The sequence below is a fragment of the Ornithorhynchus anatinus genome, chromosome 14 (genome assembly GCF_004115215.2).
Source record: "Ornithorhynchus anatinus isolate Pmale09 chromosome 14, mOrnAna1.pri.v4, whole genome shotgun sequence".
NCBI classification, from domain to species: domain Eukaryota; kingdom Metazoa; phylum Chordata; class Mammalia; order Monotremata; family Ornithorhynchidae; genus Ornithorhynchus; species Ornithorhynchus anatinus.
In genome coordinates, this window is record NC_041741.1 from 34,753,970 (window position 1) to 34,777,391 (window position 23,422).

General features: G+C 39.9%; 1 protein-coding gene across 15 annotated transcripts in view; it reads right to left on the reverse strand.

Annotated features, from left to right (window-relative positions):
• Positions 1-23,422, reverse strand: part of NR2C1 (nuclear receptor subfamily 2 group C member 1) — a 44,478-nt gene that overhangs the window by 14,293 nt on the left and 6,763 nt on the right. The window contains exons 1-11 of one of the 15 annotated variants that reach the window (XM_007670057.3): positions 17,624-17,705; positions 9,864-10,090; positions 9,623-9,716; positions 9,109-9,204; positions 8,593-8,685; positions 6,171-6,401; positions 5,232-5,313; positions 3,463-3,642; positions 2,247-2,394; positions 2,066-2,156; positions 1,564-1,751 (exon numbers count right to left, since the gene is read on the reverse strand). In XM_007670057.3, the coding sequence (XP_007668247.1) occupies positions 1,564-1,751; positions 2,066-2,156; positions 2,247-2,394; positions 3,463-3,642; positions 5,232-5,313; positions 6,171-6,401; positions 8,593-8,685; positions 9,109-9,204; positions 9,623-9,625 (1,112 nt within the window). In that variant the 5' untranslated portion in view covers positions 9,626-9,716; positions 9,864-10,090; positions 17,624-17,705. Of the gene's footprint in view, positions 1-1,563; positions 1,752-2,065; positions 2,157-2,246; positions 2,395-3,462; positions 3,643-5,231; positions 5,314-6,170; positions 6,402-8,592; positions 8,686-9,108; positions 9,205-9,622; positions 10,091-17,623; positions 17,706-18,119; positions 18,225-20,971; positions 21,079-23,422 lie in introns of those variants that run through there. The other 14 variants (XM_007670056.3, XM_029078881.2, XM_039914031.1 and 11 more) reach the window with 14 other exon arrangements.

The window sequence follows — 23,422 nt, forward strand, 5'->3', positions numbered from 1 at the left end:
GTTATCTGTTAAGCATTTATTATGTGCCAGGCAATGTACTAAATACTAAATTAAATACAAGCTGCTCAGGTTGAACACCGTTCATGTCCCACAACAGGTTTACAGTCTTAATCCCCATTTTACAGATGAGGTAACAAGCACAGAGAATTTAAGTGACTTAATAATAATAATAATTACGGTACTTGTTAAGTGTTTACTATGTATCAAGCACTGTTTTAAGCACTGGGGTAAATACAAGGCAATCGGGTTGAGCATAGTCCTCTCCCACATGGGGCTCGCAGTCTCAATCCCTATTTGACAGATCAGGTAATTGAGGCCCAGAGAAGTGAAGTGACTTGCCCAAGGTCACACAAGTGGCAGTCCTCGAATTAGAACCCACGACCTCTGTCTTCCATGAGACAATTTACCATATGATAGATATTGTGAGGGCTTATAAGAGAAAAGTATGTTTTTGATGACAAAATTTAGAGAAAAAATTTGAAAACTCTAGGTGAAAATCTTCTAGGAATTAGGAAATCATTCAGTTTCCCTTTAAAGTAATTTGAATTATGGCACTTTAAAGAAAAAAAACTTCATAATTTGTAACAGGATACAAACGTGGCAGCTAGAAAAATTCAAAATCTAATAGTCGCCCTTTATTATCCCAATGAAAACAAAATTAATCATCAAATCTGCATTTCAACTGGTTCCAAAATAAACACTGTTGATCATTGTTAAAAGGATAATAATTCCCAGGATATTTTCTTTATTCAGTAATACTTTATTTGTGATATTTTAATAATCTTCGGTGTTCCTGGCTTATGTGTCTAATCACAATATCAGTGTTTTTAATAATAATAATAATAATGATGTTGGTATTTGTTTGGAGAAGCAGCGTGGCTCAGTGGAAAGAGCACGGGCTTTGGAGTCAGGGCTCATGAGTTCGAATCCCAGCTCTGCCAGTTGTCGGCTGTGTGACTGTGGGCAAGTCACTTAACTTCTCTGGGCCTCAGTTCCCTCATCTGTAAAATGGGGATTAAGACTGTGAGCCCCATGTGGGACAACCTGATTCCCCTATGTCTACCCCAGCGCTTAGAACAGTGCTCGGCACATAGTAAGCGCTTAACAAATACCAACATTATTATTAAGCGCTTACTATGTGCCAAGCACTTTTCTAAGCGCTGGGGTAGACACAGGGAATCAGGTTGTCCCACGTGGGGCTCACAGTCTTAATCCCCATTTTACAGATGAGGTAACTGAGGCACCAAGAAGTGAAGTGACTTGCCCAAAGTCACACAGCTGACAAATGGCCGAGCCGGGATTTGAACCCATGACCTCTGACTCCAAAGCCCGTGCTCTTTCCACTGAGCCACGCTGCTCCCCCCTGCCGCCTGTTTTTTCAACCGCATTACTAGGTAAGATGGAAAAATTCACTTTTCTTAATAATTGTCATTATGGCATTTGTTAGTAATCTACTGCAGAGCAGTTTTCTAAACACTAGGGTAGATACAAGTTAAGTAGATGGACAGAGTCCTCATCCCAGATGAGGCTTCCAGGTAAGTAAACACACAAAATAGATTTTACCTTGTAACATCGCTGCTGGCTTGCTCCTCTGGTTGAATTTCAGACAGTGATGTATCTCCATTGCTTAAGCTTTCAATCATGGAGAGATCAGTACTACTACTTTGTGAAATATCTTTTGCTTTGCCAAGACTTGCTAGGGATGTAACCACGTTGGCTAATGTGCTCAAATCCCCCTGACATGCTTCAGCCTTAAAGGTAAAATTTCAAAATACAATTTTAGTCAAAAAGTTATTTTCATTCCAAAAAAAATTAGCAAATCTTCAAAAATTTGAGTATGCTAGAAATTCATATAATCTTATCTGAGACTGCGTACATAATTTCTCAAAATACCCTCCTTAGTAGCATACATAAAACTTTCTCTATGAAGCACTTTGCATCTTTGCCAGTCAGAAGAAATAACATTTATTTCTGAAAAGTTATTTATAAAATGGACAGTTTGGACCTACAAAATGGATACTCTAAAAAAGCAAAAGTCCACACTAGTATTTAATTCACAACATACCTTATCTTGTGCCATCAGCATAGCTGACTCACTTTTTACTCCAGATTGATGAATATTCACAAACATTCCTGAATCTAACAATCCAGTTGACCTTGTAATGAACAGACAGGCATTTTAGGTTTGCCATTTCTTTAGGGAAGAAAAAAAACCACAGCTATTTAATCAATTATTTTTACTTTACCTGGCTGTTTCACTATCTGTTACAAAAGTTGGAGTTGCAGCTAATGGACTGCGGAGGTCTTTTCGGATGTAGATCTTTTCTGTTGAAGCAGCACAATTGGAGGATTTTTCTCTTGAAACTTCAATAGGTTTCCTTTCACACTGAACAGCTACAAGGAATTGTGATACTGTTAGAATATTTTGATGTAACAATAAAACAAAGTACAGTATAGCCAAAACATCAAATCTCTTTTAAAAAAAAGTCCCCACATGCAATACTGATTGATTTTATTTCCTCTCACTCCCTTGCTAACTTTTAGTGAAGGTTCTGAGGAGAGAAATGAGAAGAGAGAAGTAGAGGAGGCCTGGATATTCAGCTCCTAATTTCAAACCTGGCTGTATCTTTATAATAAAATGGGGTTTGTCACTCAGTGAATCTCCTCTAGTACATACTGTTATCTATTTTGTTTTACTATTTATGTTCAAGAAGATTTATTTTCTCATGTTTCCTTGGTATATTCCCACTCTACACGCTAAGTCTGTAAACTCATAAACTTCTATAAATTTCCTAGAACTCCTAAATCCACTGTGGCAAAGAATGGGTGCTCAATTTATAGGGCTCGTTATGCTGAAAATGGATAAAAAATTTAAAATTAGTCTGAGATGAGCTTTGTCTCTGCCACTTGACTAGGGATATTATTACTACTAAGGCTGGATCGGACTGTTAAACTGCTTGCATTTTTCTATATTTCTAAAAGGAAGATAAGCTTTTGTTTATCTTGGCGATGTTTACAAAAAACTAGAAATGTCTGGTTCTTTAGATAAATGCTCTCAAGAGGCAAAACAGTAGATTTGGGAATGAACTGAAGAATATAACTATGAAAGCCAGATACCCAGTAATGTCACTTATCAGGATTTGCAGTCATTTAAAATAAAATAAAAAACTATAAATTGTTGATGATGATGGTATTTTTTGAAGTACTTACTATGGGCCAAGCACTGTTCTAAGCACTGGGGTAGATATAAAGTCATAAGGTTGGACACGGTCCCTGTCCCACATTGGGCTCACAGTTTTCTTCCCCATTTTACAGATGAGGGATCTGAGGCACAGGGAAATTAAGTGACTTGCCCAAGGTCACACAGCACATTTTTGAGACTAGTTTGTATCTTGACTTGTCAAAAAAACACTCCTAAATTTACTTTTTTCTTCTCATTTTACAGCTTAAGTTTATACTCACAGTCCTGTTTCATTCCAAATGCAATACATCTCTGAAGCCGGCAGTATTGACATCTGTTTCGGTGGTGTTTATTGATGATGCAGTCTTTTGATCCTCGACATGAGTATACTAAATTTTTTCTGATACTTCTTTTAAAGAAACCTTTGCATCCTTCACAAGTTACTGCTCCATAATGACGCCCTAGTTGCAGGTTTATAAAAATTGAAAGCATTTTATACCTCTTTCTTATGAGAAGTCAATAAATACAAAGGCTCACTTTATGCTCTAGATAAAAAAAATAGCACTAAAATTCAGGATATAGTTCCCAATTTAGTCACTTAGACAATATTAAAGTAGATCCAACGTCCCAACATTAATAGTGTGGGCATGGTTGAAAACAACGGACGATAGGCTTGAAAATTGAATTCCTAAATCAAAGAAACAATATCAGTATATAAGAGAGTCTCAAATCCCTGCATGAATGGAGGGGAACATTAGTATGGAAAATTTAAACAGGGCGTACATTCCCTAAGATACACCTACATTAATTTATTTTGGTCAAAACTGATCTACCTCAGCAGCACTGAGGTGAAGATGCAAAGGACCAGCCAGAGTCTAGGTCACTCCTATTTGGGTTTTACCTGAAAGGCCTAAGGTATTTTAGAAATGCCATTATTAGGACCAACACTCTCTTCAACCCAGTATTTAGTTTCTCTATGCAAGGGTGTATCCTGGCTTTCTTAACACACATCCTGGTTTTGGAAATATTATCAATCAATGGTATTTACTGAGCACTTATTCGGGACAGAACACTGTACTAAGCGCTTGGGAGATTACAGTACAACAGAGTTAGCTGACACATTCCCTGCACACAATGAGCTTAAAGTCTAGACGAGCTATATTGTCTAATATACCTAACTTTCCCTCTGGTAACTCATGGATCTCTCATCCTTGAATCTACTGATATTTCAATCTGTATAACTCTCTGTGGTAGAAAATTCCACTCCCTATGAACAAAGTGCTTCTCTCCCACTGCCTCCAAACTTTACTGGGTGCCCTTTCATTCTGGTGTTATCCGAATGGGCAAGCTACAGGTGCTCTCCATTACATCACTTGTGATTTTTTATAACGTGCAATTGTGACCTTTTAAGTCTAACCTTTGTATCCCCTGAGTGAAGTTGCTCATGGTATGGCTTATGGCTTATATGGTACCAAACACTTTTTTGCTTTATATGGCCTTCTTGGTTTGGAGTATGAAGGGGAGGAATAGAAAAAGAGAAAAAGAGAGAATGAGAAAAAGAGAGAAAGAGAGAGAGAGAGAGAGTGAAGTCCAACAAATTATTACCCTTCCCGGTGGTTCTGCTACTAAGTCAATAATTTGAGAAAAGTCAGTTGGAAAGGACAATCTCCAGGTCCCCTCTAGCCTTATAATTTTCAATTTCCCTTTTAAAATAATGAATTTGTTAAACATACTTTTCTATAATGAAAATTCTTTCCCAGTATTTTTGTTTACTTATTTTTTACAAATCCATTTGGCTATCTTATACTATCTCTAAATTAGATGTAACACAATCAGAATGGGAACATTTGAGTAAGCAGCTATGTAAAAATTCACCTGCCTTTTTCTTTTAAGTACTTTATTTCTAAATAAAAATCAGAATTAAAATTAGGCAGTCCTTTACCTAATAAAGAAGTAAGCATTTTACAAATGAAAAAGGTTTTTGCAAAGTTGTGATTTAAATACAACTCAGAACTGGATTTTTACAAAACAGTACTGCTACAGAAATTACCTGATGCCTTGTCCCCACATACAACACAAAGGTCAAATATTTTATTTGGCGTTTGATCTGTGGAAGAGTTATCTGTTAAGATCTGCAATAGAAGAAGATAATTACTTTTCACTTTTTGCCCCCCAAACAGCAATTCATCATTAGAGCAAATCTTCCCTTTTTTCTTCAAAATTCACTTTGCTTCAAAACAGACTGTTCATTCTATTTCTCAATAATACCACTTATTAAATATTCACTATTTTCCAAGCCCTGTGCTAAGTACTGGGGTAAACACAAGCCTAAATCAGACCAGAGGGGGAGAGAACAGGTACTTTACCACTATTTTACAGATGAAGAAATAGAGATTCAGAAAAGGTAAAGGACTTGCCCATGGTCACATAGGAGGCAAGTTGTGAAGCAGGGACTAGAATCTGTTCTCCCTGCTGCCTGTTCTGTGCTCTTCCACTAAGACAAGCTTTTTTCACAAAATCAAAATATTCCTAATAATTTCCTTCAAGCAAGAAATAAACGAATGTATAATTTCAATCTTACAAAATACAGACAAAAAGTTCCCTAAGAAATACCTTCTCAACCACAACAATTATTCTAGAATAAGAAAACGAAAAAAAATTCCTAAATTCCCATATTCTACAATGTTGTTGGGTCTAGCCTTATGAAACACTATTTAATTTTTTAGGCTTTGGAGCAAACACAGAAATACAATGAATCTATTGCAATAAGTGGATCACATAAATGATTCCTAACATTTATCAACTGAACACTGAAAGTCCTTAATAAATACCACTGATTAACACTTCATTGTCAGGAACTATTGTAATTTTTTGCAGCCCACACTGTTCATAAATTGTGTCTGGATATGAGGTAAATAGCCACTGTGATTCTCTTTACATATGCAAATTTTGGGCATGCTACCTTTTTGAACAGTTTCTGAAGTCTTACCTGAATGTGCTGTGCAGACAGATCAGGAGTTGCAAAAAACAACTGATTGACACCTGACGCATCTGGTGTTGCAAGAAAAACCTTTCCTGGGGTGGATTCTTGCCTTGCAAGTATAACTTTGCTTGGGTTTGCGCTGTCATGATTTGTTAAGATGAACTGCTTGCTTGATGTGCTCTGATCAAGTGCTGTCACAATTTGAATTTTCTGGCCAGTTTGCTGATCTGTAACAATCTAACAAAACATTTGCCTCCGTTTATTATCCTATTTTACTTTTCCTTTTTTTTCTCAGAGACACTCTCTACACTGAATGGCTGTAAGAGCCAAACATTAGATGGAGAATTGATGCAATGTAAGTCATTTTTTAGTCCCCGAACAGCTAGTAAAACACCCAAGCACGAATCACATGTATACATTATCTAGAACATTGGACAGCAACATATTGACATTGGGATGCATTTGGTTCCAAGTCCAAACTTCTGTTTGGAATTCAAATTCAGTGAGGAAGTCATTCTCTGACATAGCACTTACTCGGTTATTCTGGGAGTGGTGCAATCCTGGAACTGGAAAAGAACCTAGGCACTTTCAAGATGAGCTTGAGTTGCAAATACTAGGAAATATCTTGCAATCTTGCACATGCCCCTTCAAGAAGGGGTAATGCAGCAAAATATCAATTTTTTTCTGGGTTCAGCCTTATTATGAACAAATGGATTTGGGCTTGAATTAAAAAAGCTCTAAACCACAGTCAAGAATGACACTATGGAATAATCTATAAACCTCTTCTGGACTTTCTTATCCCCATAGTACTTACCTGATGACCTCTCTCTCTCACCGCTTGAGTACATACTTAAAATCGATGGTGGTGGAAATCAAACCCATTTAATGCAAGTGTCCTTCCCCACCAAAAATCAATTTTCACAAAAACAGAAAATAAAACACAACCAAACATCACAAAACAGATATCTTCACATGGAGGTAAGTGTAAAAGGGGACTATATTGGCTTTAAGATGTTAAGTGTATGTCCATTTATACAAACATTTGATAACTGTTTCAAATGAAATCATTTCTGACGGGCTTGCAAAAGGAAAGGAGTTTATATTAGTAGCATTATCTCCCCTATGTAGGTTAGATAGAATGATCTGTAGCAATACTATCATATGCCCACTGCATACCTCTCCTTCTCCCTATTCAACCAATAGTTTTTGAATATGTATGCAATTTCAGAGAACTAACCACGTATACCAGTTTAATTAGTAAAGGACCTCATTCACAATAAGCAAATTGCAGCTCCTTGTGGGCTGGGAACATGTCTACTAACTCTGTTATAGTGAACTTTCCCAAGTGCTTAGTACAGTGCTCTGCACACCCTAAGTGCTCATAAAATACTGTAGATTGATATAAAAATGAAAACTCCATGGTGATGCTATACAGTTAATTTTAGCTCTACACATCTCTTAATAGTTATTTTCGCAAACGTTTTAAAGATAGAAAAGGATTTGTCATAAGAATTTTAAAAGGTTATCTTTTTGAAAGGTCTGCAATATGTCCATATTTTGAGAACTGAACACTCTGTTCGAAGTTCCTTCAGTTACACCCAACACAGCAGACTGTAGGGTTGATAATTATAATGATAACAATAATAACGGTACTTATTAAGCACTTACTATGTGCCAAGGACTGTTAATATACAGGTTAATCAGGTTGGACATAGTCTCTGTCCCACATGAAGCTCTCAGTCTCCATCCCCATTTGACAGATGAGGTAACTGAAGCCCAGAAGTGAAATGACTTGCCCAAGGTCAGGCAGCAGACACGTAGAGGAGCAGATATTCAAACTCAGGTCCTTCTGACTCCCAGGCCCATGCTCTACCCACTAAGCCATGCTGCTTCTACAGATGATGGACAGAATAATCATTTGGTAGTCTATAACACCCCTGAAGAGTTTCCCCGGGCTTGGAGAACTTGTCTCTAGGCTACATTTTAGAAACCACACAACAGGACTTTTCCCACTGATGGATTACATCTTGGAGCCAAAATGTCATAAGTATTCTTATATGGACATTGCAAAACTCCAAATATGGGCTTAGATAGGTTGGCTATAGGGTTCTTAAGTTTCTGAGCTAAACTGCACAGCATCCAATAATCTGGGAAGTATGGCAAAATTCAATAAATACACAAGAGGTCCACTGTGACTAGACTGAAAAGGACAGAGGGTCCCAGGGCTTATAAATGCTCTGGTCAGCCCTATGATTAAGAAATCTTCTGTTCAAACCCCTTTCGGGAAATCCTGCTCTGACTATAATTACCTTCGGCCCACCAATATGCAACCAAACTACCATAGCTCCAAAACTTAGCTCTAAAGGAAAGAAAAACTAGAAGGGGTAGCACTATTTGGTATGGATTTCTTCCCTATTATGGATTTTACCTGCTGGGCTCTTCTTTTGCTCTGAATTTTTGAAGGTTGCTGATCCATCTTTACCCTGTAATCTCTCAGGAATAAAAACTCTTTTGTCTTGGGCTGAAAATACAGTTAAGATTTATGATCCCTGTTAGAAGTGAATGGAACTGTTTCACCCCATTCACCAGGCTAGAACTGGAAGGTATTTGGGCTAAATACTATCTGTCAAAAAGACTATCTTCTGCAGAAGCTCCTCTTGATTCTTTGAAGCCCTGAAATTTATAAAAATGCACTGTAACTGACAGGGAAATAACTGTGGATAAAATGAACTGGGTGTGAGAAGGCAGAGATAACAGAGCCATTGCACTGAGCCCTCTGAGGGAGAGTTTCATTCCTCCCTGACTCTGTCCCAGTAGGATGGGTTTGAGTAGATGGATGTCAGGTAGACCCTACATTTAACAGCTCCAGCCTCTTTAGAGGGAGCACAAAATGAGTAGTTTCCAAGTTTTGGTTTTTTCCCCAAACATCTCAGAATAAATATACCTGTATGCGCTGTGGTAAAGCAAGACCTGAATCTGCTGGGACAATCTGTATTCTTTGGGCAGTCCCATCCATTACTGCACCTTGAGACTGTGCAATCTAAAAGTAAAGAAACATGTAATTGGGGTAATAGTTACTTAAGGATAATGCTCTGTAACATTGACTCTTCAGACGAATCAGCACGAAAATATAAATATAGCTAGCTGAGTGCTACTTTGTGGCAAGCTGAATCAGATATCTTTCAACACAATTTTCCTGAGGGGGAGACTAATAGAGCAGTGGTTCTCAAGTGTGATCACCCAAGAATTAGCTGTGACGGCCAATAAGTAGTCAAATAATTAAAATAGTTATTTTTGAAAATTTTGCTTTTTGGCTACTTTCAGTTCTTATATGCCCAGGTACCTTCCATTTAAAGCTACGTATATCATTGTTAGTTGTAATTTTTAAAAGACGCATGAACAAAAATGTCATGGCGGCCCCAGCAGAGGTCATAGCAAAAATATTCGAGAACCATTACCATAGATTCATATTGCTTGCGACACTCTTTCTCTTGTCACGATTCTCTTAATTCTTTGGCTAGGAAGAGTTCAGAACACCTTCAGGGTATCAGACTATAAGAAAGGAGTGGAGGGAAAGGCTGCCTGTGAGTTACACAGTTGCATCAGGTCTGCAAACTAATTATTGTTCCTCTAAATACTTTGTGGGATACAGTTTGAATGGCAAATGATGATAACAGTAAAAAAAAAATCTCACTTAACATGACTTCAGAAGACAGCATCAACTTCAGGAGATTTGCCTCATAGGAGGTTCAAATTCTCCAGCAGAATTTAAGTTAAATGTAGCAAAAGATTAATTTGGGGGAAAACAGAGAACCAGCCCCCTTTTTCACAAGTGCTTTAAAGCTTTAATGTGAGATAGTTCTTGCAACAGTCAGGTCGACTCTGGCTCTGCTGAGTAAAGCATCGAATGATGAGAACAATGAAATCTGAAAAAGAAGTGGGTGAGGGGGAAGGAAAATTATTTACATTCAAGAGGAATGCTAAAGAGCAATCTGAATGCTAATTCACCCAGCTGTTGTGCTCCTGAAGATACTTCCTGGGCTCCTGCTGACTTGAGCTAATTCCCCTGGCCCCAAGATGATTGGGAGCTAAGTTAGGGACACCTGGCTGCTCTTCTCTGGAGTTAAGAGACAAGTGGGACCTGTGCATTTCCAAGGTAGTTTAGCCTCCAGATCTCTTCGCAGTCAGACCCACAGCACACTGTGGTGGAGGGGAGCAGAAATGAAGAGCCACATAGAAGTGGCAGAAAGGGAGAGGGGACAATGAAAGGGAGGGGGAAGAAACGGGAGGTGGGCTGGGGAGAGAAATAGAAAGGGAGGGGAAGGGAGTGGAGGAAAGGGGATAAGGAGAGGAGGAAGGTAAGAGGAAGGCGATGAAGGGGATGAAGGGAGGAAGAGATGAAGAGGGGCAGGAAGAGTGGAGAAGGGGATTAAAGACAGGAGCGGAGGGAAGGGAAGGAGGGATATGAGAGGGAAGGGAGAGTGGGATGGGCAACAAGAAACATCCAGAAATAAGGGTGTTTCAATATGGAAAGTCTAAGATCATAAGAGGATCATTAAAATTAACAAAATCATAACTAATTTGATCCACAACAGAGGACTTTTTCCACCAATTCCAGACTGCAGGATAACTTTTGAAAAACGATGGTGATAGGTTCAAAAGAGAGGATATAAAGTTTCTCAAGAGAGGAGATTCTTTATAGTTTCATAAACAAAAACAAGGGATGAGGTTTCTGGTCCTGAACCCTTCAAGAGGTGACAGAGAGGTCACCCATCGTTTATGATGGGAGACTCTATCATTATCGTCATCAGCCCCCAAGGCCATCTTAGAACAGAATTCCCAAAAGGTGCTGAAAGGGCTCAGGACAACTCCAGTGACATCCTCCTCCTCCTCCTCCTCATAATAATAAGAACTGGGGTATTGCTAAGTATTTACTCTATGCCAAGCATTTTTCTAAGAAGTGGGGAAGACAAGATAATCAGGTTGGGCACAGCCCGTCTCATCTGGGACTTACAGTCTATGGGAAAGGGAGATCAGGTACTTAATTCTTATTTTGCAGAGAGGAAACAGGCACAGAGATGTTAAGTAAATTGCCCAAGGTCACACAGCAGGCTAGTAGGGGAGCCGAGAGTAAAAGAAACCAGGTCCTCCTGACTCCGAGGGGCTGTAGCTCCTTCTGCTACAGCTTCTGCAGCTTCTCGTTAAATTCCCAACCACGTTTTCTCTCACAGGAATCACTTAGTGTACATGAAGGCTTGACAAAAAAAATAATTATAATTTACAAAGAATCTGCCATCTTGAGGAACATATTGCCACCAAGTTTCAATAATTACCCTTTAGTCTGGAAAGAATTCTCTAGACTGTAGGCTCGCTGTAGGCAGGGAGTGTTTCTATCAACTGTGTTATACTTTTCTCTCCCAAGGGCTTAGTACAGTGCTCTGCATACAGTAAGGGCTCCAAATACCATTGATTGATTGACTGGAATTAATGAAGAACAATTCTGTGTTCCCCTGGTTCACACTATTTATGATTTTGCAAATTTTAATGATCCTTTCCTGGTTTTGTCTTTCCAGCTACAAGACTCCTAATCGTCTCAGTCTCTTCCCTTTGGAAAGCAACTCCACCTTCCCGATCATCTTGGTGGTGTCTCTGATTCATTTACGGCTTTTCTAGATCCTTTCCAAAATATTGCAAATAGAACTCCAGGTAGCACACCCAGTTTCTCTACAATATAGGGCTGCATTCTTGGAAAAAACATGCTAAGGAAAACTTGTGTAATATTTGCTTTTGTCCAAAGCTGCATGCATGTGCATGACTGATTCTTCCAATGCCACAGTGAGCTGTATTCAAAACAGAAGTGTGTTGTCAGAAGAATGGCCCCCTATTCCCTAACAGTGTTTTTACTAAAACAGGTACTGAAGGTACATTTTATGGGAGAGCTGAGTGTACTGCAGATATGGATGAATCATGATTTTAGAGAATAGTAAAACTACGCTTTTGTTTTGTTTTCTGCCTTCCTGATTCCCGGATTGATGCCCAGATGACCTTATTGGGAGCAACAGTCAACAGATAGCTTTTGTACTGGTAACCAAATTGTGAGATAATTTCTAAACTGAAAGTGTAATACCATAGCACCTTTGTTCTTACTCTCAATGAAACAGCTCCTATTCTTCCCAGATAATTAGAATATGGTGGAGGAAAAAGCCCTACTGGAGGCTCACCTCTCCAAGAGGCCTTTCCAAGCTAAGCCCCCCTTTTCCTCAGCTCCCCCTCCCTCCCGTGTCACGACTGGCTCCTTTTGCCCTTTCCCTGCTCTCTCCGCTTCACAGCACTTATGTATATATAGCTATAATTCTATTTATTTATATTGATGCCTGTACACTCATTTTGATGTCTGTCTGCCCCCTTCTAGACTGTATGCCCGGGGAGGGCATGGATTGTTTTTCTTTACTGCTAAATTGTACTTTCCAAGCACTCAAGTACAGGGCTCTGCACACAGTAAGCACTCAATAAATACGACTGAATGAATGATACAGTTTTGTGAGTGGCTTATGTTTGATCTGACAGAATTTATACTTGCTGTTGAAAATGCAGACGTGTTAGTGTTGCATACTGCCACTACTTTGGGGTTTTGACACTATCTCCTGATATTACTATCCCATGACGGTAGAATCAAAAAGCTTCATGATGTCTGAAGGTCGATTTGAAAACTAGAGAAGTCATGGCTATATTTTTCATAATCTGAAGCCAAAACTTCAATAGATATTAGGAAATTTATTTAACCTGAATCAATACTTAATCTTAAAATATTTTCTAACCACCAGTTCAGAATAAAAGATTTAGCTAAATATAGAAACCCCATGGTACATAATGATCCCGATACTTTAGTTTTACTTTTACACCATTGGCATGGTATGATCACTTGGAAGAAATGTATTCCTTTCAATTATGATTTCATTTTTCAGAGAAAAGTGCATTTTAAGCCTGATCCAAGAAATATTTGAGTCATAGAAGCATTTGAAACTGTCACAGAACCAAGAAATCCACTGCTGTGACTTGGTATGAGTCTACTCTTCAGACATTTGGAGTACTTCTGAAAGTACTGCAGATTCCCACAAAGAGTCAACTCCCTCAGAAACTGAATTTCCCTTGAAGGCATAAAAAGTCCCTCACTAACAGGAATGTAATTGGCCTTGGTTGCCATCCTACAGGCATGAAGCAAAGCATGATGTAGGACATGTTGATCTTTTTAAACCAGAAAACACTCATTTACCTTCAAAATGTACTAAAATATTGTTTTTGTCTTTGAATGACACCTGGTGTTGCTGGTTCACAGTTTCAATTTTGAACTATTTTCTGCTAATAAAACAAAGGAAATGTATCACTCAGAGCCTAGAATCTGTCAGAAGTATTGAGGTACTAATGTTAATCGATTTTCCTATAATAGATAACAGAAAGACTTGTGAATCAGCAGATAAAACACACTATTTATCACCACCTATATTTCTCAAACAACAGTGCTGATCAATAGAAGCCCACCTGCCTAGGGTTTAAAAGATGAGAAATAGTGGCCAAATTGAAATAAGCTTCATCTTATCTATTTGTTATACTTCCTCTTTCTCAAAGCCTGACCCCAGACTTCCCCATGGAGAGTACCTTTTGGGGAGCTCTGCAATCAGTGGTGAGGGTTTCTGCTTGAAGGACCACCTAAGGCATCTCACACGCATAGTGGGCAGACTAAGAAGTGTTTAAATGACATTTATTGAGCACCTCCAGAATGCAACACAACGTGCTAGGTGCAACAGAAACAAAAGTCACAAATACATGTATAGTTATAATATATGTACATACATGATGAGGATGGGCATAAATATGTCAGAGTAAGAGGCAGCTGAAAGGTTGGTAAGACTTTGGGTAGTGATAATTAGATGGGAAAAGCTTATATGCGGAGGTTAGGCTTTAGGAGGGCTTTGAAGGTTCAGGGAGTTGAGGTCTGGTTGATTTGAGGAAGGGGAAGTATAAGGTCCTTTTATTCACTCAATCGTATTTATTAAGCACTTACTGTGTGCGGAGCACTGTACTAAGCGCTTGGGAAAGTACAAAATAACAAGAAAGGCTAACACGAGCAGGGACTGGAGGTCTGCAAGCCAAGAGTGAGGCAGGGCCAGGTGGTGGGCTTCGGAGGAGCATAAGACTACAGGCGGGGGGTGGAGGGAAAGCTGAAATTAAAGCTGTCATGTGAAAAGTGATGGACTGAAGTGATTACCAAAGTAGCTACCTTGGCATCCACTACTGGTTTATGGTACCATGCCAAGCATCGGCAGTATGCCAAGGTCATCTTGGTCATAAGTGGGTCTGACCATAAAGTTCTTGGGGACTTTATAATGTGCTGCTGCACTCTTGCCAGACTTAGTGAGCCCACAGTCCCAGTCGGAACTAAGAGGGACGACAGAGTGGTTCTGCATGAATCGCTACAACTAAAATCAATTCCCCTAAGCCAAGGTCTCCACGAGTGGGCCGAGGGTCATCCGCCATTTAAGATGGGAGGCTCCATCACCACTGTAGTTTCACAGCGAAAGTGTTTTGGATGAGCTGATATAATTGACTGGTGAAGTACAGGAATGAACAGAGAAAGCAAGATCCCAGGCCTTGGAGGACACCCACCCAATCCACTTGAGATAGACCAAGAAAAGACAGGTTCCTCTGACAATAATGTCATTCCCCACCCCATCCCCTCATCCCAGTCCAAGTCCCCAGAGGTGAAGCCGGGTTGTCCTGGGGGGAGTAGCTAAGAAGGACTTAGTTTAGTTTTGGTCCGTCTGCAGGGTAGTGCCGGCCTACTCCTCTGAGAGCACATCAGAAGACATCTTCATGTGGCAAAATATGTCTCTTGACCTAAGCTCTAGTTAAACTCTCCAGCAAGGCAATTTGATCATTATCTTAATCTGGGAGTTATTTTAGACTACATTCTATTTCCAAGTCTCTTTCCCAAGCAAAGGTCTCGGGCAGTCAGCTGCCGGGTCAAAGCACAAGGTGTAAAGATTTCTGGTCGCCAGATCACCCACTTGACCCTGACGGTCTTGGAGCTCAGTGGCTTTAAATAATTCCTTGTAGACCTTGATTTTAGTATTGGCTGTTGTGGGCCTTTCCAATTTGCATTATTAATTAAATTCCAACTTTGATCTTGTCTTGACTGGGAATCTTTCTCTGCCATGGACACTGGAGCCTATACGGATCTAGCAATTGGGTTGTGGGTGCAGTTCCTAATTTCTTATCTCCCTTAAGTAGCCCTAAACAGATGATGGCTAATTTCAGACCTAATCTGAGGACACCCAGCTAAATGTCCCCAATGTGGGCATCTCCCAAGCAAAAACCCCTAGTTAGATTAGTCACACCTTTTAACCCAGGGATATGAGGCACTGTGCAGAGGATATAACAAAGAATTAGAAAGCGGAGCAATTTATCACTAGGGTAGTTTGATCTGTCTTTATCTTTTAAAACTGTCCATGTTTCATTTAACTGCTTTCTTCATTTAAGAAAACTCTTCATAAAGACTCATTCTCTTTTTTTTCCTTTTTAAATTGGTGAGATTCCATTTTACTTCAAATCCAGTCACAATTTTACAAGCTAAACTAACTGGCCAAGTGGTATGATAGGTAGACCACTGTGTTCCAACCCCACAGTTGGGCATTACATGAAGTCTAACATTTTGGCCTGGGCAGCCCTTGGAAATCTTCCACTGGCCCCAGCCACTGCATGTCTATGAAACCGTCACTGCCTTGATACCTATCCAACCTTCTGTTGGCGGCATTTTCTCTAAGATGTGGCACTGGGCAACCTAGCCCCCCACCTCTTTCTCCATCATGTCCCTGTCATGCCCCCTGCCTTCTTGATATGCGGTCAAATATCTGTTATCATACCACTGTCCAATTATTCTGTGGGAGGAGGAACAGCATCTCTCCCTCTTCTCTTCCCATTCCTGTTCCCACTACACTGCAGGCACAAATACTTTGGATGGGTGCAGGGTTAGGGTCCTGATTAGGGTCCTCTGTGCTCAACAGTTGGAAGATCATGATGTTTGCCTGCTCTACTGCACTACTGCCAATCCATCTTTGGTTGGGGCTGTATTGTATTTTAAAACATCCAAATGGACCTCCTGTTGGTGAGGGGCAAAGGAATCTCAGAGAAGGAAAGAAAATACTATATTTCCCTACAGGCAAAAAGGCTGATGCACCACATTTCCCAGTAAGCATGGGGATTATTCTGGAGAGAATTAAGCTCTCAGAATCCTCTGGGAAAGGCTTCCTAAGAGTCTCCCTCTCTTTTCCTGGGAGCCCCGCTGCAGCTAGGGCCCAAGTTTTGGCCTGAGGACATACAGTGAATCATATTTGACCAATCCTTAAGGGAAAAATTAGTAGTGAAGAAAGGGGGATGGTTTTCTGTTTGTGAATTAAATCTTAACTTTTCGTTTCACGTTCCTTCTTTGGGTAAATCTTATTATTATTAGTATTATTTGCTGGTAACTCCTGTGTTTGGAAATTCTCTCAGACATGTACAGCAAAGGCCTAAAGAATTTTAAAAGGCTAATGCTGGGCTCCCATTGGCATCCTGGCCAGATTCCTTTATCTCCCGTATTTACTATGAATGCCTTAGATGGAGGACAGCTTTTATTGCTCCTCATTCACGATTCTTTCACAAGACGCTCTGTGTCCCACAGCAGGCCATTAAAACAGCAATCTGGAAAGGCTAATAACTAGAGATAGGACAATACAAGTCCATTCGGGTCTACTGAAAATGAAAACATGTGTTGCTATGTTCTAAGCTCATCCTGAAGATTTCTATTACCCACAATGAATATGCATAGAATTCACTTCTCTGGGGTGTAAATGCCAAAAATAAAATTAGAAATTAGAGAGACTTTAGTGATTGAGAGTAACATATGAATTCCCCCTTTAAATTCCGCATAAAAATTCAAATACATACCAAATATTTTCCTTACTAAGCAGCTGTTTTTTTACCAATACTAAATGTATAATGGATTTGGGGCATGTTTCAGTTATTAGACCATTAAACATCTATTTGAATGCAGATATTTTGCTGTAAAATACAATTCACTATTACAGTAAGGATGTAGTTTCAATAGTAAAAAAGAGTCAGTCAATATAAGAAATACCTGTAACAAAGCCCTTAGGAGAAAAGATTTGGTCTTGCTTCACTCAAGCTCCCTCTATATTTTACCATGATAAAAGTTTTGGGGTTGCTGGGTGACCTCGTAACCATACTCGTATAGCAAACTCAGAACTTCATTACATATTTTAAAGACTTTTAAGTAAGTTTATTTACACTTGGAATTTTTTCTTTCCTTTCATTAAATGTTTCTCAATAGCCATCAAACATGCCTTATCCTAAATAACTTACATAAACCTTAAAAAAATATGGAAAACAGAAAATATAAATACCTCTCCCATTTGCTGTTCAATAATTTGATGAGCTAACTCTTCTATGGTTGCCATGATCTTTACAACTCCAAAATGTCCTGCCAATGAGAAAAAGTTCTTAAAAGACATGGTTGTAGCATAACAATACTATCCACACCCAAAATTCACGAGCTAGCTCGATGACTTTTACTTTCCAGAAAATTCAAACATTTAGAGGGAAAATATCTATTCAAGCTCTACTTGAAGTAATCGAATCTGACAATAGTATTTACTGAGTGCCTGAGTGTAGAGCACTGTACTATGCATTTGAGAGAAAGTACAACAGACATTATTCCTGCCCTTGAGGAGTTTACAATCTAATCGGATTACCTCCAAGTAACATCAAGACAACCAAATGAAGCATGCATGGATCAACTGTCAGAAAGATAACTATGTTCTGGTCACTAATCCACATTAAATGAAATACCTTCCCAATTGTGTTCATAATACCAATTTAATTTCCCTGAACTCTACTCACTCATTTCCAATCCAATCCAGCTTTACTTTAGCCATGGGAGCGAAGGCTCCCTCAACTGTATGAGCTGGTCGTTCAGCCTCCTCCAGCCCAAGTCAGGGGCAAGACCTGAAAGTTTCCAAAGTGCAGATTTTCTGAGCTGTTAATGTTTCCAGGTTTGTCCCCTTCCAAACTTCACCTCCCTTCAAATCCTTACCCTCGCCTTACCCCTACACTCAAAATGGGAAGTTGGCACCTAAAATCTTAGTCCATACTCAAGGACTAAAACAGCTTGCTTGGCGTGGAAAGGAAGGGAGGTGGTCTCACAGGAGCAGGACCAGACAATCTCACAGAACTATTGGTATTCCTCAGTCAGACTGAGTTCAGAAACTCCAGATGCCTAAGGCAGAGAGGCTTATTATCTGCGCCTACAGGTGAAGTCCTACCCAGAGTCCTCTGAATCAAAAATAACGCCTGCCTTAAATCAAACGTATTCAGCCATTTGAGGCATAAGCTTCCAGTTATAAGTTGGCGTCCTTTCTCCATTCCCATTCCTCTACTTTGCCTTTACTCCCCCCAGCAATTTCCTACAAGGAATTAGGAGAAGATAATTGAGACAGTCATTGAGTTACTGAAACTATAATAAGCTAAATCTTTCAACACTACACTTTTGAATGGCAATTAAGAGGAAGTTGCTGGAAATTTCTGATGCAAGAACTGATTAAAAATTGTGGTGGGTATAAAGCATTTTTTACCAGCTGAGTGGTGCATGCAGTCAAACCACAGGCAGTGATGAGAACGAAACATATAATTAGTTTCTGTGGAATTATCTGTACAGGATAAAGATTAAATACTGAATTTTTGGCACAAATAAATTGAAGGTGCTACCCCTATGCATTAAGTCTGAAGAGCTTTCAATTGGAAGATAAAATAGTTCAGAATAATCTGCAAATCATTATCAATTATGACACAATGCTATTATTTTGCTTTCAATGGGCAGGATCCTTCTGAAGTAAAACAAAAAGAGGAAAGTAATAACATGAGAAAACATGAGAACGAATAGGAAAATATATGACATTTCAGCTTCCTTGAAAAGAACAGTAAAGACAGTTATAGTGTTAGTTAGGTCTACAGGTTTTATAATAAGCATGAACAGCCAGTTTGTGATTACGCTTTAAAATTTCAAATCTGAAAAATGGGAAAGGTCAGTAGAGATCATGCAACCGAGTAACTGAACTGCTATACTTTCCAAAATTTATATTTAATAAATCTCACATACATGGGTAGTAAATATACACTCTAAAGCCTACTTTTATTTCCTCATAATTGCAAGGAAACTGGGTAGAGTTAAAACTCAAGAACCTAATCTTGTACCAAAGGCAAAAAGTCAACCATTCTTATTTAGTAATTACCCTTCTGGGTGGGTTTTATGGCACTGATTTACTTTCAGGGATCAATCTGAACTGCATCACTGGCCTACCCACCTACTGCCTCTCCCCACTCCAGTCCATATTCGACTCGGCTGCCTGGGTCATTTTTCTTAAAAAAAAAAAATCAAACCCATTCAGCCCACATCTCCCCACTCTTTAAAAACCTCCAGGAATTGCCCAACCACCTCTGCATCAAACAGAAACTCCTTTTAAAGCACTCGATCAGCTTGCCCGCTTCTACTTTGGCTGATTTCCTATTACAATCCAGTCCACACACTTCACTCTAATGCCAACTTACTCACTGTACCTCTACCTCAGTTATTTCACAACCGCCCCCTTCCCCGCATCCTCTCTCTGCCTCCCCCTCTATATTTGACTGACCACTGCTTTTATCCACCTTCAAAATCTTATTAAAAATCACATCTCCTTCCAGAGGCTCTCCTCCCCATCCCCTCACTAAGTCCTCTTTCCTCCTACTCCTTCCTTCTCTATCACCTATGCATTTGAATCCGCACCCTATAAACACTCGATATTCACCCTACTCTCAGCCCCACAGCACTTATGCACCTCTCTGTAATTTATTTATATTGTCTGTCCCCCTCTAAACTGTAAGATCCTTTTGAGCATGGAACATGTCTACCAACTCTATTGTATTGACTCCACCGAGGACTTAGTACATAGCTAAGCATAATGCTAAGCGCGTAAGTGCTCAATAAAAACCATTGATTGGTTGATTGATTGTTACTATTTTTGAGAAACATCACAGACAAAACCAATCCAGTTTATCTGGCAGTGAGAAGAAATAATTCTCTTTTAATTCCTATACACATGATGACCAAATATAAATTTATCAGATGCATCCATGGTGTCAGCAACCTGAATTTTTACATGAAATGTGTTCACTTGATTTTTAAAGGAAGTAGATATTTTCCCCAGCAATTTTTCACCTTAATCATTTTACAAGGTTGCAGTCAGCAGGTACTGAACTTGAGATGCCAGGGAAATCTCCAATTTGTGCTAGTGTCATTCATTTCTCTCATAAATATACAATCAGCTCTCCTATAACACACGGTTTAACTATGAGGGTTGGATAGAACTCTTGGAGAATTATGGAACATTTTCCTGGAGAATATGTCTCTCTCTCTAGATGGAGTACGATGCAGGAGAAATGACTGCTGTAGCAATCACTGCATGGGTCTCACAACAGGAGCCTTCCTTAAGGTGGGATTCCTCAAGACAATGATCACGTTATAGAATACAACTATAGGGACAAATTCAAAGAATTAACGTGAAATCTAAAAGCACAAAATCCTAAAGTGGGGCCCTCCTAAGACCAGGAATGACCTAACACAGGTGGAATATATGGGCCAGGAATATATAAATAAATCTAAGATTTAAAACTGAAGTGAGGTCCCCTTAAAGCCAACAAATAGGAAACATAATTACCATCAGCTCCACATATTGATTGCCTATTACATGCAGAGCTCCAACTAGCTTGCTATTTAGGCATATGCAAAAAAATTGACACTCTCTCTCTTCCTGGAGTTTATAACCTAAAGGGGAGAAGAGAGAGAAAGGGTAAAACGGTAACCTACATTGCCAAATATGCCCAAAGTAAAAAAGTATGAGCTAGGTGCAAATGATACATGCAAAAGGAAAAAGGAAAACCAAGGCAAAAGGCCTGATAACTGGTCCTTCATACCTCAAGAACTGGATAAATACAAAGAGTAAAATCAAGGAAAATATCCACAAGCTCTCCTAATTGTCAAAGCGCTCCTAAAAATCCCACTCCTTCAAGAAGAACTTCCCCACCAAGTTCTCAACCCTCAAGTTGTGTGAAGCCAGCAGCCTCTTTTATTCCTAGCTTTAGCACTTACGCACGTGTTTATTTTTATTTGGGTTTTCGTGTGTCTAGTCAATTCCTTCTATGGCTATTTCATCCAGATATAGTTGAACTACTTCTTGTTCTCCCTTCCACTCACACTATTTGTAAATCGTATTTGGTCCACTCCTCCCTCATTAGATTCTAAGATCCTGAGGGCAGGGAATGAAGAGTTTTCTGGCTTCGGCCACACATAGTGCAAGCCCCCTGGCGAGGTGCTTAACACTTGATAGATGCCTGATACCACTGACTGACAGACTGCTAACAAGCATGGAAGAGTTAACCAACTGGGAGCCCTGCCAAACTCCAGTGGGATGGATCCCAAACACCTTTGGAGAGACAAACCAATCTGTGGGCTGGAAACAAGCTGCCCCCAAGCCTAGCACTCATTCCTAGGATAGTGGCCAGGGGTTGATGGTGCAGAATGGGTAGGTGGGATGCATCCTTTAGGAATACAGTTTGCTGACTGTAAACTCGTTGTGAGCAGGAGAGGTTCCTGTCATATTCTACTCTCCCAGGTGCTTACAACACTGCCCTGCACACTGTAAGCACTCAAACATGATTGACTGACCGACGGAAACTGGAGTTGGGGTCTTGGGGTGCCTCCTTTTGAGGAGCTCACTTACATCGTTAATATCTCTCTCTACAACAGTAAACGCTACAGTTGAGGGTGAAGAGTCAATAGCCAAGAGGCACAATTCTTCCTTTAGTTCAGCCTTTACTAAGAAAGATGTTAGAGCATTTTTCACAGCCGAATTGATTTTCGTAGCAGATAAGTCAGAGGAACTGGTAAACCACACAGGATGTTTTATATCAAATTGATAACAGAGATGTAAACAAATCATCGGACCAGATGGCATCCACCCAAGGGCTCTGGAGGAACTCAAAGGGGAAGTTGCAGAACTCTTGCTACATTAAAAACAAAACGGCCACTGAACGGAAGATGGGGAGACAGCTAACGTCAACTCGGAAGTGAATTTTAGACCACCTCACTACGTCAGTTCAACTGAGTGGTAATCAATAGCATTTATGAAGCTCTTGGATGCAGAGCACCGTACTAAACCCTTGGGAGACTGCACTATAGCTAATAAACATGATCTCTGCCCTCAAGGAGTTTACAATCTACATGGGGAGACAGACACTGAAATAATGTAGCAGGAGAAGGGGAAGCAGACAGGTATAAGAGCTAGTGCTTAAATATGAAATGTGCTAATGTAGACAAAAGTGCTCTGGGTTGAACATGAGTACACAGGGGCATAGTTGGTGCAGAAGTGGGGGAAGAGAAATTTCTCGGGGAAGGCTTTCGGGTGGGTGAGATTTCAGAAAGGTCTTGAATATAAGGAGCGCTTTGGTCTGGAGGATTTGAAGAAGGAAAGAGTTCCAGGCTGGGGGGAGGGCATAGAATTAATGAGCACTCAGGGTCCAGCACAACAGTGTAGCCTAGTAGAAAAAGCATGGTTCTGAGGGTCAGGAGACATCATCATAATTATTACGGCACGTTTGATGCAACACTGTAATCAATCATATTTACTGAGCGTCTATTGTGTGCAGAGCACTTTACTAAGCAGTTGGGAGAGTATAATATAAAGAAGTTGGTAGACACGTTCCCTGCACACAAGGAGCTCACAGTCTACAGCGGGGACTTTATACTAAGCACTGGGACAGACACCATTCATTCATTCAGTGTAAAGAGCCCGGGCTTGGAAGTCAGAGGTCATGGGTTCGATTTCCAGCTCTGCCACTTGTCAGCTGTGTGACTGTGGGCAAGTCGCTTAACTTCTCTGTGCCTCAGTTACCTCATCTGTAAAATGGGGATTGAGACTCTGAGCCTCACGAGGGACGACCTGATTACCGTATCTACCCCAGCGATTAGAAGAGTGCTCTGCACATAGTTAGCACCTAACAAATACCAACATTATTATTTATTCAATCGTATTTACTGAGCACTTACTGTGTGCAGAGCACTGTACTAAGCGCTTGGGAAGTACAATTCAGTAACAAGTACAGGCAATCCT